Genomic DNA, 16,408 nt, shown 5'->3' on the forward strand with positions numbered 1-16,408 from the left:
CCAATGTAATCCAAAAAAGGAAGGACTTAAACTTGTGGAAGGAAATTTGCTCTGCGTGAAAAGATTTGAATAGGAACTCTATTTGGCATATTGGTGATGGTTCCAAAATCAGTTTCTCGGAACAACAATGGGTGCCAAATACGAGCCGACTTGATCAAGTTGCTACAAGTTAACTTGTGTGAAAAAGATTTTTGTTTTACTGATTTTTTGTCGATTTTAGGTGATTGGGATAAGGAGAGATTGACGGAGAAACTACCTGAAGAGATAGTTAAATAGATTTTGGTACTATCCCCTCCCTATCCTTGGAAGGAAACAGATAATGTATCCTGGGCTTACTCTTTAGACAGATCTTTCACCCTCAATTAGCGTATAAAGCCACAAGAATCAACCCAAGACCCCCTCCCTCGGAAGAGAGTTTTCAACCTTGCATGGAGATGGGGAGGCCCAAAAATAATCGATCCTTTATTTGGCTTGTAGCACATGAAACCATCCTCACTAATACTGAACGAAGAAGAAGACACCTTTCAAACAATGCTTACTGCCCCAAGTGCAAAGATAAGGAGGATACAGTACTTCACGTCTTAAGAGACTACCAATTTGCAAAAACGGTTTGGAAGCACCTACCGCAACAAAACTATGTTAAGAATTTTTTCAATAGTGGCCTCAATGAATGGCTATGTAACAACCACTCTGAAAAATTGGACTGGCCATGTATTTTTGGAGTGGTGATATCATCCCTTTTGGTTTTGCAAAAATAATCTCATATTTGAATATAAATTCATCCATAAGATTGCGGATTAGAATCTGAAGTACTGAAATAGTAATAGTGATGAACCATATACAGACATCAAAAAATCAGAAGCTGGAATAGGAACGCCTTATTTCCTGGGTTCCCCCTCCTGAACAGTACATCAAGCTTAATGTGGATGGAACTACTTTAATCAAGTTAATGGGGCAACTTGTGGTGGTGTTTTCCGAAACCACCTTGGCAGATGCATCAAAAGCTTTTTCTGCAATCTTGGAAGTTACACCATCATACATGCCGAGCTCTGGGACATCGTCAAGGGCCTCCAGATAGCTATGACAAATGGTTATCAAAAACTTATTATCGAGATGGATTCAACGATGGCTATTTGTTTTATTAAGGAAGGAACCTCCTATTCTCATCCATGCAAAACACTCTTGGATGATATCAGGACCCTCGCAGGATACGTGGAGCAAATAAATTGGGTACACACCCTTCGAGAAGCCAATTTTGTAGCTGACACCTTGGCAAAGAAGGGCCAAGAATTACCTTTTGGAACCTACATCTTTGATGTAACACTCTACCACACAGAGCTTTACACCTAGGATGTAAAATAGAGGTGGCGAGGCGCTACGACCTCTAAAAGAAAAATTACAAATATAATATAGTGAAAAAGGTTTATAACTAGGAGCCTGTGAAGAAAGGGATAAAGCAAAACCATTAAATCGAAAAGCGTAACACTCCGTGTACGGTAACGTAAGCAAGATAGAGCAAGCTAACGAATTTATATACTAAGTGTTCCAAAACACATGTAACAAAACTCAAAACTCGGCTCGCAAAGATAAACCGGTCTGAGCACACAGTTATACATATATAGGTATATAGGAAAACCCAAAAGAAAATCAAAAATACAGAGTTACAAAACCTAAATCTCCAAAATCACCTCTAAGAAGAATTAATACAGCATATATATAATAGGTGAAGATAATAAGTATCTAAGCAAATACAAATAACCAAAATAAACCCAAAAGATAAAGATCTTCACAACATCAGAAGCTTCCAGCATGCTTCAGTGAGGTGCCGCCTGTCCTACATCTGAAAACCACAAAACCCACATGGGTGAGAACCGGAGGTTCTCAGCATGGTAACAGTGCCTACATATCTAACATATAATGTCCTGGGAAAGTCGAAGGCAATTCTAGAACTTCTAACAGATAATTAAAGCTTAAAACATAACTAAACCATGAAATTAAAATAAGCATCTAGCTAAGGGTCTTCAGAGCTATCTAAAACTTCCCTTTCCAACTCCTCCGAACCTCCCAACCACCAACGGAACCAAATGCAACAACCACAATTATTACAAACAGAGAAATTAGAAATAAGATTCAAATATATTAGATAATCAAGTAGCATTTAGTTATGCGATCACTTAGACAATCCAAACAAGACATATAGATTCATATGATGCATGCCTATCCTAGTGGCTGATGAGTCTCATCTGTCGGTTATAAAAGCCAACCCGACAAGTCCTGGTAGCTAACCATTGGACGGTCCCTCTGTCGCACATCCCTAACTCGAGTAATTCTCAATCATAAACATAATCATAATCATAATCACAATCATACAACACCCACACTGGTGTTTATCCACGGGGGCGAGCTCATCCGGAACTTTCACAGTGTCCGGCCACCCTTGCGACATAGGGTCAGCAGAGTATCGAGTCTCAACTTGGAGCACGTGGTGGCTAGTCACTGCTTTCATCCAGGAAAATTCGTATCTCAGATAATCATTTCACATTTCTATTCATAACATTCCATAATCATTCATTATGAACACATCATCACATATACATCATATAATTTCACTTTTCATACATCACTCATCATAACCCGGGACAAGTGGGGCAAAACCACAACCCTTGTGTCCACCCGGGGAGTCTCTATACTAACCAACCTGGAGCAAGTGGGGCGAAACCACAACCCTTGCATCTACCCAGGAGGTACATTCTCATATGCCCAAGAGGAACCAAGGAGGGGATCCTAACCTCCCACCATCTTGCTGGGGGCAATTTTACAATACCAGGAGGAACAAGGAAGGGGATCCTCACCTTCCACCATCTCTCTGGGGTCGCACTTTCGAGAAAGAAAACTCAAGATAAAGCAATCATTCACATTCACATTTTCATTTCATCCATAAATCACAATTTATCATAGCCATCCAGCTCATAACATAATCCATAACTAGCAAACAATCATTATTAAATACAGCCCTTCGGCTCACGGTATACGCCACACTTCCATCATCACCCTTAACAACTCATACAGTCATCATTAATCACAATCCTTCATTAACTCTCCCCTTACTTCACCCTCAAGCTACCCCCATTTCTAGCTTATTCTTAATTACTAGGCATTCTATTATAATTTAGAACTTAAAGGATGAAAATATAGGCTTAGAAGTTTGAATTCGATTTTTAATAAACACAAAAGTCATATTTGTTGAAAACAGGGGTCACGGAAGATTAAAAGCTTGCCGAGAAGGTGAAATATTTAAAAATAAGGTTTTTATAAAAAAACAGGGCAGTGTGCGTATGTACAAGAGTGTGCATGCGCATGCCCAGAAAGATTTTCAGAAAGTATGCGTGCGTACAAGGCTGTGCGTACACACAGAAAACAAAATTTTCATTGTTGAGTGCATGCACAGATCGTGCAAATGCCCCTAACAGAATGCACTTCCCAGCATGTGTGTGCGCTAGCTCATAAAACTTTGTTGGTTGTGTGCGCACACAGAGCGTGCTAACACTCCCAGAAATAGCCATATCCCTGTGTGTGCATACGCACAAGGCTGTGCGTGTGCACAGTTTCAAAAATCCACAGGGTGTGCGTGCGCACAAGGCTGTACATGCGCACACATACCAGAAATCACAAATTCTGCAGTATTTACAGAATTCAGATTTCAGACACCAACTTTCAACGATCATATCTCTTTCCGCAGAATTCAGATTCCCACAAAATTTAAATCATTTTAAAGCTTGTTAAATTATCTTTCATTTGATATAAAATGCATTAATTTTTAAAAACGGTAGCTCAAGATATGATCCGTTGAAGTTCATCAAAAATTTATTTTTGCAAAATTTCATTAAATTCTCAACTTACCACAATTTCCAACCAAAACCAATAAGCCTCAGTTTTTACAACAAACTCTTCTCAAACCTCTTTTAATTAAACCAACACTTTATCAATTCAACCTCAACCACATTCCAACTTTCTCATACAATCTACAACCTACTAAATTTATTCACTTTAATCAAACTCAAACTCAATATTTCAAGTACAACAATATGCAATGCACATTCATCACCTTACCAATTCCCCATTTTCATCAAATTCCAACCCAATGCTTCCAATTCCACAATATTCAATATACAACATCAAATATCCATATCAAGCCCAATCTCAACTTCAATTCAACATACCAATCATCATCATCATATATAATTCACAAGCACCAACAACAAGAACATCATTTACACCCTCCAAAACCAATAATCACATAATCAATATTATCCATTTCAACCAATCAACCATCATCACAAATTCAATTCCTATCCTAGGGTCACTAGCCTAAGTTTTCACATTACATTACATTTTAGATACAAGAAACTGAAACCATACCTTGGCCGATTTCTCGCTCAAACCGAAACACTTCAAATTCCACTCTTCCTTAATTTTCAAGGCTCCGACACCTCCAAGGTCAGATTTTCAGCTTGCAAATCCACTTCCAAGCCTTTCTAAGACCTCAATCAAGCTCCAACATTCATACATACATATCCTAATACAGACAACATACACCCACACATACCAACTAAATCACTAATCACAAAACTTCAAGTATTTCACTTAGGATTGAGAATCTTACCATACCCAAGGATCAAAGGAGTGAGATTGAGTCTTCTCTTCAAGCTAATTAGATCCTATAACATCAAAAAGCTCAAAATCTCAACACTTTTTACCCAATAATTTTGAAATTAAAGGCTGAAAGAACAGAGATGAAAACGTAACTTACCTCAAGAACAAAGTTATGGGCTTTGTAGTGCTCGGCGACACGATCGCGTAGCCGCAAATGATGCGTCAATTGGAGCTCCGGATCAAAAGTTATCAAAGATTGAAGATTAGGTGAAGGCTTGCTTCTTCTTCTCTTCTCCCATGGCTACATTCAGCGTGTTTTGCTGAATGAGGAAGAGAGAGTGAGTTGAAGCTCACTAAGTTAAGTGGGTTAGTTGGACCCATAGGCCCGGTTTGGGTTCGGTTTGATCGGTTTGGCCCGTTCGACCCAATTTTGGGCCAAATTTTTTAAAATTGGTGTCGAAATTCTCATTTTAATTTTCTCTATCATATTAAACCATGAAAATCACATCTTTAATTTTCTAGAATAAATTTTTAATTTATAAGTTAATTAGTCATTAATTAACCGGATTTTATATTTGATATGCTTACCCCTTATATATGACCTATTCTTGATGAGGATTGTCGTGGAATGCTTAGAAGAAGAGATAATAGTTAATCCCTTTATTTTTCTTTCTTGTATTATTTTCTTGTATTTTTTTGGAGTCTTTGACCCCTCCACTACCATAAAAAAAATATGATATTATTGAATATAAACGTACTATTATCATCATGATTATTTATCTTTAGTTCAGTAATTGAAGATTGATAAAAATAACAATTTGTCAAGTAAAGTACATATTTTTACTCCATATTATACTTCACTAAAATAAATTCTCTTTTACTAATTTGAGTGTTAGAATGATATATCTTATTTGTAGAAAGAAAAACTAAGTTCTGCTTCGTAAAAAAACAATACTTTAGAATTATAAAAAACACAAGAATAATATACTTAAAAAGAATATTACAACTTTATCATTTAATTTTTCTCTTGAATATACATATTTTTATTAAAATATTATGAGATATAAAGACATCCACCAAATATAGAAAAATATTAAGTGAAGACTTTTTTGTTTTATATTTAAATTAATTTTTATTAATTAATTTTTTCTATAAAAATATTGATCTTAAGATTCTGCTATTTCGCTTTCACTTAATCCCATTTTTATTCCAAGGCAGGGAATTTCATCCGCTTATGATTGAAAATCAATATCAAATATCAACCATCTAAATTAAAAAAAAAAAAAAGAGTATTGTTATAATGGTTATAAATTTTAATAATATTTTAAAAAATATATTTAAATTAAGTTTATATTTTTTATTATTTAACAATATTTTTATTTAAAAATAAAAATAAAGTTAAAAATTAAAATATAATTAAATTTAAAAATATTATTAAATAACAAAAGATATAATCTTAGCTTTAACTATATTTTTAATTATTATCAAAATTTTATAACCATTATATCTATTTCAGTGCTAGTAACATTTTACAATGTATAATTCGTCGAGAATGTGGTTTATCGTCTAAAGTATTTTTCATAGATCAGAGTTCTTTATTGAAAATTCTTCGGTAACTATGGTTAGAGTCAATTTGAAAATAGATGAGTGTACCTACAAAAGACCATTCTAATACCCAAGTCCCTGGGTGTTTCAAATATATAATAACCCTATAAACACTACAAAAAAAAACGTTGAATACCTTCAGATTTATCGTCGGATTTAGCTTCGGAGGTTAGCGTTAGGTTTAGAGACGGCTTTACCAGCGAATTTTGCAATGAACTCGTCAGGCAGAAGAATTACCATCGGATTCTGTTAAATCTGACAGTAACAGTTGGAGGAAAAAGCAAAATAATTGGCGCCACCATCAGATTTACAGGCGAATAAATTCGACGGTAACCCTGATTAGTGAAACGTTGCGTTTTGGCCAACTGCAAAGCTCTACCGGCAGATTTATTTGCCAGTAAATCCAAGGTAAGTGTGCTCTAAATTTGAACCACGAACCTTCTTCTTCCTCATTTCGAATTACTCTCTCTCTCTCTCTCTCTCTCTCTCTCTCTCTCTCTCTCTCTCTCTCTAACCCTCTCCCCCTTCCTTCAACGTTCCCACCTGCAACCTCCTCCAACGGCCCCCTCTCATCGTCCAAACCGAACTACCGCTGTTGGTGTCGCTTCTGCCACTACTATTGCCATCGCCCCTGCCGCCGCTGCTTGTCGCTTCTGCCACCGCTGCTTGTCGCTTCTGCCGTCGCTGCTTGCCGCTTCTGCCGACGTTGCTCGCCATTGCTCCCTCCAGGTAGCACCCCCTTTTCCCACTTCTTAAATTTAATTCTGGATTGGTATTAGATGACCATTGATGAGAATAAATTCTAAATTGGAAGTTGAGAATAGATTCTAAATTGTGTTGTTTGTTGTGTTGTTTTTTGTTATGTTGTTCTTAAGTTTAATTAATTAGGTACTCAACTAATTAGTTAACAATATAAATCATATAATGCCTAATATAACTTAAATTTAGACATAAATACATATTTACAATATTAGCTTGGATAAGGTTTAGTAATTCATACAAACTAGAATTCAAATTTTTTATTTGAATTTATAAAAGTATGTGAAGTAATTGGTTTTAGATAATATTTAATCTCATCAATCTAAGAGTCGAGTTAGAAAGACAACATCATTAATATTTAACAATGCTTGATGATATACATGTTTTAGTAATGTTAAAGTTTGAGAATAGATTCTCTAATGGATTAGTTAGGTTTATATTCAAAGGTTCTAACTTTGTAAAGTTTTGTATTTGATTACGTTTTGATTATTGTGCGGTTTATCACCGTGAAGGTTAGCACCTTTTTAGGGGAGGTTATGTCAAAATTTTTTCCAAATAATATAATTGTGGGAGAATTTATGTTAATTGTTATGCTCTTTGCAGACATGACGACAGGTAGATGTGTCACGGATCGGCCTTGTGGTCGTGGTCGTGATAGAGGGAGAGTTTCTACTGGTACCCTTAGGACTTCTTAGTCGTCTTCCTCTGCTCCGACTACCCCAATGACGTCACAGGCAATAGGTGCACTGGACTAGCCATTCATCACGGTCCCTAACTCCAACTGCTTGGCTCCTTCTACCATGACGACGCCACCTCCATTTGCTCAGCAGCCCATTATCTCAACAATGTTACCTCTAACGACAGATACCACGGTGCTAAAATTCTCTCATGGATTCCAGCCAGATGCCCTTCCACCACCTCTCATCGTACAAATGACGATTTGACCTGATGGTTTATCGGCATGAGTACTATTTTAAGTATTTTATATGTAAACCATTTTAGTTAGTCGGTTTAATTTAGTTACACTCAATTCCTAATTTTAGTGGATTTAGATTGTTAAGATAGGTTTGATTTAGGTTAGTAGGTTTGAACTGATGAAAGTGTTTGATAATTCTTGATTATTGATAGATGTTGCTGCTTAAGTCATATAATGCCATATAGATAAAACTACTAATTTTAATTAATTGAACAGCTTATTGTTGATTTATGGATGTTGCTACTTGATTCTTGATTTTTGTTTGTTGATTGTTGATAGATGTTGTTGTTTAAGTGAATTGTTGATGGATGGAGTTTTTGGCACATTCTAGTTATAGATGAAACTCTACCAAAATTTCTAAAAAATCTAAATATAGTTGAAGTTTATAGATTACTTCAAATAACTTTTTAGTAAACTACTAATATTAAGTTGTTCATTGATAGGTTTGCGCCAAATAACTAATGTCATCAAGCTAATGTACGGCACCTATGGCCAAGCTACAAGAAGATCCCAGCTAAGACTAGAGAGCGATGGTTTTAGAAGTGGACAGTAAGAACTCAACATATTCAAATCTTAGTTAGTTTATATCTTCTATTTTGCCTAATTATGTATTTAATTTTGATTAACTCGTGTTAAATATTCTTCCTACATGAGAAATTTATATGGGACAAGACTTACAATCTTATGATCAGGAAGATCTTCGACCATCGGATGGCTAGGCGGCTTCAGCAGATGTTGGAGGACGTACGTAAACACTGCGACCACCTCACCATTTGGCTACGCCTAGAAATTAAGAAGGCAATGTACGTCAATTGGAAGACTGATTAGGGGTTCAAGCGTCTTTGTCTCCTGAATAGAGCTGACAGAGCATCAGCCAAGTCGTTGAAGTATATTGGTGGGTCAGCAACTTTCATGAAGACAAAAGCCAGGCTGGTAAGTAACTTGTTTAATTTTGTTATTAAGTTCGTTTAGTCTTAATATAATGTCATTATTACTTGAGTTAACATGTGATTTCAAAATATGTGGTCAAAGTCGTTGGATTGTGATGCGACGATGGCGGAGACCTTCAAGTATACTCACACGTTGAAGGAGAACAATGAGAGATTCGCTGATCAGTGGGTCGCGGATCATTATGTGAGTAAACATCATGCGATATACCATTTTTAAAATAATTGCAACCCTAATCATAAAATGTGTTAACAGGAGTCCTACACGTAGATATTGGAGGCTGCAACCCAGCAATCTCAGTGTACTGGAGACTATTTGACAACTCCGCTACATCAGTCATCAATCCTGACATGGTTTGGCGCGAGGCCGCATCTGAGCCATACAAGAATCGCGTCTATAGGTTGGGATCGTTCTTCGCCGACAACCTCTGCACATCCACATTGAGATAATTATCTGCCTCTGCCACCAGTCGGCCCGTCGATTCCGAGGACGGCGTCAATTTGAGGGAGCAGGTGTTGCTTCTCACCTGGAGCTTCACCAACAGGCTCAGTAGCTGTAGGAGTTTAAGGAGAGGTATCAGAAAATCCTTTCACGCATGACAGACACAGATGACCTCAGGTAGGAGTGGAGGCGGGAGCTGGAGCGGCTTCAGTGGATGCAGCAACAGATAGCGATATACCAAGATCAGATGCGCACCAGTGGCAGTAGTACTGCTGGTGGCAACATCAACGCTGCCGGAGGGGCACAGACATCACCTCCTATGCCACTACCTCAACAGGACCAACGGGACGACGACGACGACTATCAGAATCTTTAGTGATTAGGGTTTTGTTTTAAACTTTTGATTGTATTATATCCTCTGTTATTTGACTTTTCATTTCATTTGTACGCTTGATATTAATTTAACATCTTTGGTTTCTATTATTTAGAATTTGACTACTAATTATACAGAAAATAAATTTGAATAAAAAATTTACAATTTGACCACTAATTATGTCAAAAAATTGAACTTATCGTCGGATTTACCGGAAAAAAATCTAACAGTAAAATTACGGGAACAAAATAGTTTGGCGCCAAAGTTACCGTCGAAAAAAATCTGCCAGCAACTGACATCAGATATTCGTAGCTTAAAAATCAATTTTTGCCGCTAAATCTGCCCCAAGTTACCGGCAAATAGCAAAATTTGACGATAAATAATCATGGCGAGATTTATATCGTCGAATTTAATCTGATGGTAATCTTATTACTAGTGGATTATTTTTGTTTTTTCATCGATAAATCTGACGATATTCAATATTTTTCTTGTAGTAGAATATAGAAGGTTGAAAGTGAGAGCATAAAAACATAAAATATGAATTGTAAATCTTGAAGGATTTTCTCTTACTAAGAGGTAGTCAGTGATTTATATAGACACTAAGTTGATAAATATCATTAATATTATGACTGCTTAGTCATTAAGTTGGTAATGATAATCATTAAACTTATCGATTACAAGTTTAAAATGAATAAAAATTAAGGTCAATTGAGTGATAATTCATTCTGGATCAAGCTAGGTTAGTATTAGTTTGGATTGACTTATTTGAGTGAATAAATATTTTTTATAAAAAATAAAGTATTTTATTAAGTTTTAAACATATTCTGATATATCTTTTAAGAAAAATATTTTTATTAAAAAACATAAATTATTTATTTTTTCTAAAATCCAATAATATCTTACTTTAAAAAAAGTAAAAGTAAAAGATATTTTTAATATTTAAAATTTTTTTAAAAAAATTTATCTAAATATAAAATAATTTTTATCTATTAAAAAAATAAGTTATTTAAAAAAATCTTAAACCAATGATAGAATTCATTTGTGTATAATACAAATAAAAAAAAAATATTAGAAGCTATCATAATTTATTAATTTTTATCATTATTTAACTATTAATTTAATTTCTTTAATCTAATTCTTTTAATTTAATAATTTATTAATATATTTTATTCATACTTTTAAAAATTCATACCAAAAATAATAAATTATAATGGATATCTAGCATTCTTCTACAAATAACACGTGCAACATGATACACATATACTAGTAGTATCTTGAACTGTTACAGCCACGTCCCACGTACCTTATGTTGGATTTGAAGTGGTACCCTTGGAAGAATCCCTTTACTCATCGAGAGTTTTCCACATCAAACTTCAGATCTGCATGATGCATAGGGATATAATCTAGAAGACCATGTGCATGATGAAAATTCGTCCTGTTTGCTTAGAATTATATAGTTAGCCTAAGATGTTCTCTGCACTCATAATCCTTTTGCCAACCAATATAATATTGGAAACATTTTAAGTGCACCAGGAGTACCGATACTCTAATTATTTTAACCGTTGATCTGAATTATAAAAAATATATATAATATATATTAATTAAAATCAACGGTTAAAACAATTGGTATACCAGTACTCTCCGGTGCACTTAAAATGTTTCTCTATAATATTTAGTCATGAATCATGATCAATTCAACTAAAAGTAACAAGCCGCTAGCTTGTAAGTTGTAACACATAATTCAATATATATATATATATATATATATATATATATATATATATATATATATATATATATATATATATATATATAGCACTTCATATTAATTTGATAAGAGTAAAATGTAAACTTGGCCGATATAATACACTCAACTACTAAATAGCATAATTTTCAGAAGTACACACAAACCACCCTCAAAATTATGACAAAACATAAATAAAATTTTGTGTATATATTGGGTCAAGCTATGTAAAATTAATTTACTTTTTTTATTATTATTATTATTATTATTATTATTATTATTATTATTATGTATATAAATTTTTTTTTTTGGTAACAGGTATATAAAATTGTTAATTAGGCCAGTCCTTTTATTTTAGGAGGGTCAAGACCAACTTTCGCATTTTGGGTATAGCTCTTTTTGATTAGGTACTGGTTTTTTTTTTTTTTTGAGAGCCTATTTGGTGTGTTTCTGTCTTTGGGCTTCTTATATTGCACTTATTGCTCTACGTTGTTTGTTCTTATAAGATCCACCCAACTTTTCTGCCGACAAAATTGCACGATACCTCAATGATTTTTTTTTTTTTTTTTTTTAGAAAAAGAGACCGGCAATGAATTTCCATTCTTGGCTGCATATGAGTGTGAATGTGATGAAGAAATTTTTTTCAGTGTGTCAGTACTCAGTAGTATGCACTAGGGAGTGTGTTCTATCAAATCCATTTTGTACAATAATGGGCACACTGAATTATGGTAATCATGATTTATAATATCAAGTAATGTATGTTACCTTCTATTATTTGATTTGCTCCATTGACGTGCCAAATAATCCAATTGGAATATTATCACATTTCATAGTATAAGGTGATGTGCACGACATTCTCGGAACTAAAACTGACCTATAATCTCGGCCGTAGCATCCTCCGGCTGAGTCAGCCTTATCTTCCAATGATGACCCATAACAACAGAATCCACTAAACTGATTGGGCGGTAACTCCTCTCAACAGAAAGATGCTGATAACAACTCTAACCGTAAATATCGGAGCCACTCCACCCTACTCGCCTATAAAACACAAGGAAACGTAACCCGTCACACACAACTTTTACTCTCGATTATTGTATTTTCTTCCTATAATCAGCATATATTCTTAGTTGAGCGTCGGAGTGCTTTTTGCAGGTACTCCCACCGCCGTGTTTCAGAGATATCCGAGGATCGGTTGCTGCGCCTGCCCCGGCAGACGTATAAGTTCGTCCAGGCCAAGCAGACCTCAAGGACAAGCACACTCCTCGGATCACTCAGGACGGAACATTTGGCGCCCACCGTGGGGCCGAGTCAAACTAACCCCACTCATCTCTACTATATTTCTGTCTCTTGAGTTTTTCTTTGCAGGATTACCCTGACCATAGATATGGCCGACAACGGAGTCCCTCAGCTCACACAGGCCGACCTTATGGCCCAGATGGCTGAACTTCAAGCGGAGGTCAAGAGACTAGCCGAGCTGTCGGCACAAAACAGCGCTAACAAACAGGATGAAGGCAATCCCAAAAGCTCATCCCAGAGTGCGGCTGACTTGTTAATCGCCAACCCCCCGAAGGAGAGACTGACGTTGGATAATCCCTTCTCTGAGGAAATCACAAATTTCCAGATGCCAAAACACTTCACACTACCCTCCTCACTCGAGCCCTATAAGGGGATTGGTGACCCCCGGGCTCACATTAAGAAGTTTCAGTCCATGATGTATTTTAACGGCCCTAACAATGAACCTGTACTTTGCAGAGCTTTCCCAACTTACCTTGACGGGGCCGCTTTACTTTGGTTTTCGAAATTACCTGCAGGTTCGATCTCCTCTTTTGAAAAATTGGCAAAGTCTTTCATCGACTATTTCGCTGCGGCACGAATATACGTCCACGGATCGGATTATCTTGGCACAATTCGCCAAGGTCCTCAGGAGAGTCTGAAGAACTATCTGACCAGATTTGCAGAGGCGACAATGGAGATACCCGACCTGGACCCCGCCGTCCACCTACATGCACTTAAGGTCGGCCTCCGACCCGGAAAGTTTAGGGAAACCATCGCGATCACCAAACCGCGGACATTGGAAGAATTCAGGGAGAGGGCAGCAGGACAAATGGAAATCGAAGAACTACGCGAGGCCAACAAAATGGAAAGAAGACCCAGGAGAGAAGAGGACCGAACACCGAGGTCGCCCCATAACAAAGACATTGGCAAACCATTCAAACTTACTCCGAAATTCGACAATTACACCAGATTCAACACGAGAAGGGAAAGGATAATCAAAGAAATACTCAATGCCAAAATCATAAAACCTCCAACAAGAGCAGGTAGCTATCAAGACCAGAGGTTCGTAGACAAAAGCAAACACTGTGCTTTCCACCAGAAATACGGACACACGACTGACGAATGCATAATAGCCAAAGACCTCTTGGAGAGACTCGCTCGACAAGGCCTACTAGACAAGTACATTGAAGGAAGAAAACATAAAGGGGATGATAGAGACAAGGAGGAACGACAACCGACCTCAGTCAACAAGGAAACTAACAAATGGTCAAATGGTAATCAACCCAAAGCAGTCATAAATTGCATATCTGGAGGATTCGCCGGAGGCGGCGAAACAACATCGGCAAGGAAACGCAGTTACCGAGCTATGCTGGCCATCGAAGGGACAGCATCACCAAACAATCAGGAGACACCAGACCTAGAAATCACTTTCAACAAAACAGACATATGCTCGGCCGCCCCACACCTAGACAATCCAGTGGTAATCTCTATCCAAACAGGCGATCTTTTGGTAAGAAAGGTCCTTCTAGACCCAGGTAGTAGTGCAGACGTTCTCTTTTATTCTACCTTCTTAAAAATGAACTTATCTGAAAAACTGATACAACCCTCATCTGGAGAACTAGTGGGGTTCTCCGGAGAAAGGGTACCAATAAAAGGGTATGTATGGCTAAAAACGACAATAGGTGAAAATCCGTTATGCCGAACCCTTGATATACAATACCTGATAGTTGACTGCATTAGTCCCTATAATATTATCCTCGAGAGACCTGCTCTGAACATGTTCAGAGCAGTGATATCAACTTTTCATCTATGCGTTAAGTTTCAAGCACAGGACGGTAGGATAGCAACGATCCACTCGGACCGACAACAGGCTCGGCAATGCTACAACTCTAGCCTAAAAAGATCAGACACGAGACAGAGGCAACACGAGGTTAAAGCAGTCCAAACGAGAGAGGAAATCCTATCCCTGGCCGAACTTGACCCCTGGGGAGACGCGCAGGAAAGACCCCAACCAACGGACGAACGTCAGAAAATTCAACTGACACCAAAGCCAGGACAAATAACATACATCGGTCAAGCACTGCAAGGGCAAGACAGGGCAGATCTCATCAAGTTACTACAAGCCAACTCTGACCTGTTCGCTTGGACCCCAGCAGACATGCCAGGAATAAATCCAGACGTCATCTGTCACAAACTCGCCACCAACCTATCAAGCCGACCTATAGCTCAAAAGAAAAGAAACCTCGGAGCAGAGAAATCAAAGGCAGCCTTAGAGGAAACCACTAAACTCTTACAAGCCAATTTCATCAGGGAGATCCGCTTCACCACATGGCTCTCAAATGTGGTAATGGTAAGAAAGAACTCAGGTAAATGGCGCATGTGCGTCGATTTTACAGATTTAAATAAAGCATGCCCTAAAGATGCTTACCCTTTACCATGCATTGACAAGCTCGTCGACAGCGCATCAGGTTTCGAAAGCTTAAGCTTCATGGATGCATACTCTGGGTATAATCAGACACTCATGCATCCTGAAGACCAAAGCAAAACAGCATTTATAACCGAGCATGGAAACTTTTGTTACCGAGTAATGCCATTTGGCTTAAAGAATGCAGGTGCAACCTACCAACGCCTAATGGACAAAGTCTTCCATCACCAAATAGGACGCAACATGGAAATCTACGTAGACGACATGGTCGCCAAGACCAGAAAAGAAGAATCACATTGCGAAGACCTCGGCGAGATATTCGAACAAATCCGAGCTTATAATATGAGACTAAACCCAGAAAAGTGTGCCTTCGGGGTAAGAGGAGGAAAGTTCCTTGGATTCATGCTTACCTCACGAGGAATCGAGGCGAACCCCGAGAAGTGTTCGGCAGTCCTCAATATGATGAGCCCTAAAATAATAAAAGAAGTGCAACAACTGGCCGGAAGGATAGCGGCGTTATCTCGATTTTTACCCGCAGCATCAAACTGAGCATATCACCTTTTCCAAACAATATCGAAGAACAAAAAGTTTCAATGGACAGAAGAAGGCGAGAAAGCTTTTTCCGAGCTTAAAGCAATCCTATCAACACCACCCGTGCTGCAAAGACCAGAAATCGGTAAACCATTATATTTATACTTGTCTGTTTCAAATTATTCTATAAGCTCGGCCCTTGTGCGTGAGACAGGGAAAACACAACAGCCAGTGTACTTCGTCAGCAGAGTCATGCAACCAACAGAGCAACGATATCCGAGGATAGAACAACTCGCCCTAGCACTGGTAATCACAGCAAGGAGACTTAGACACTACTTCCAAAGCCACACAATCATAGTGAGGACAAACCAACCACTAAGACAGATACTGACGAAGCCAGAACTGGCTGGACACCTCACCAAATGGTCCATTGAACTTTCAGAGTTCGACATCCAGTTCCAACCTAGGTCGGCACTCAAAGCACAAGTGCTAGCCGACTTCATCTCAGAACTAACGACTAATGAACACGACAAGTCTTGGGAACTTCATGTAGACGGAGCGTCAAGCCGAGAAGGAAGTGGAGCGGGGGTAATCCTCAAAGAGGGAGACAAAGTAATAGCCGAACAAGCTCTCCAGTTCCACTTCCCAGCCAGCAACAACCAAGCCGAATATGAAGCC

The 16,408-nt window shown here is 37.6% G+C and overlaps 1 protein-coding gene and 1 long non-coding RNA gene across 2 annotated transcripts; one reads left to right on the plus strand and one right to left on the minus strand.

The window, feature by feature from the left end:
• Window positions 1-1,511: 1,511 nt before the first annotated feature.
• LOC112736013 (uncharacterized) lies at window positions 1,512-5,217 on the minus strand. Its single transcript, XR_003168682.2, has 4 exons — window positions 4,811-5,217; window positions 4,664-4,718; window positions 4,420-4,576; window positions 1,512-1,840 (listed from the first exon to the last, which is right to left on the minus strand). It is a non-coding gene; the product is annotated as an uncharacterized lncRNA (long non-coding RNA).
• A 7,666-nt stretch (window positions 5,218-12,883) lies between these two features.
• LOC140177710 (uncharacterized) lies at window positions 12,884-15,748 on the plus strand. Its single transcript, XM_072210858.1, has 2 exons — window positions 12,884-15,124; window positions 15,224-15,748. Exons 1-2 carry the CDS (start codon window positions 12,884-12,886, stop codon window positions 15,746-15,748), a joined length of 2,766 nt encoding a protein of 921 aa, XP_072066959.1.
• The last annotated feature ends 660 nt before the right edge of the window (window positions 15,749-16,408 follow it).

The sequence above is a fragment of the Arachis hypogaea genome, chromosome 13 (assembly GCF_003086295.3).
Source record: "Arachis hypogaea cultivar Tifrunner chromosome 13, arahy.Tifrunner.gnm2.J5K5, whole genome shotgun sequence".
Classification (NCBI taxonomy): domain Eukaryota; kingdom Viridiplantae; phylum Streptophyta; class Magnoliopsida; order Fabales; family Fabaceae; genus Arachis; species Arachis hypogaea.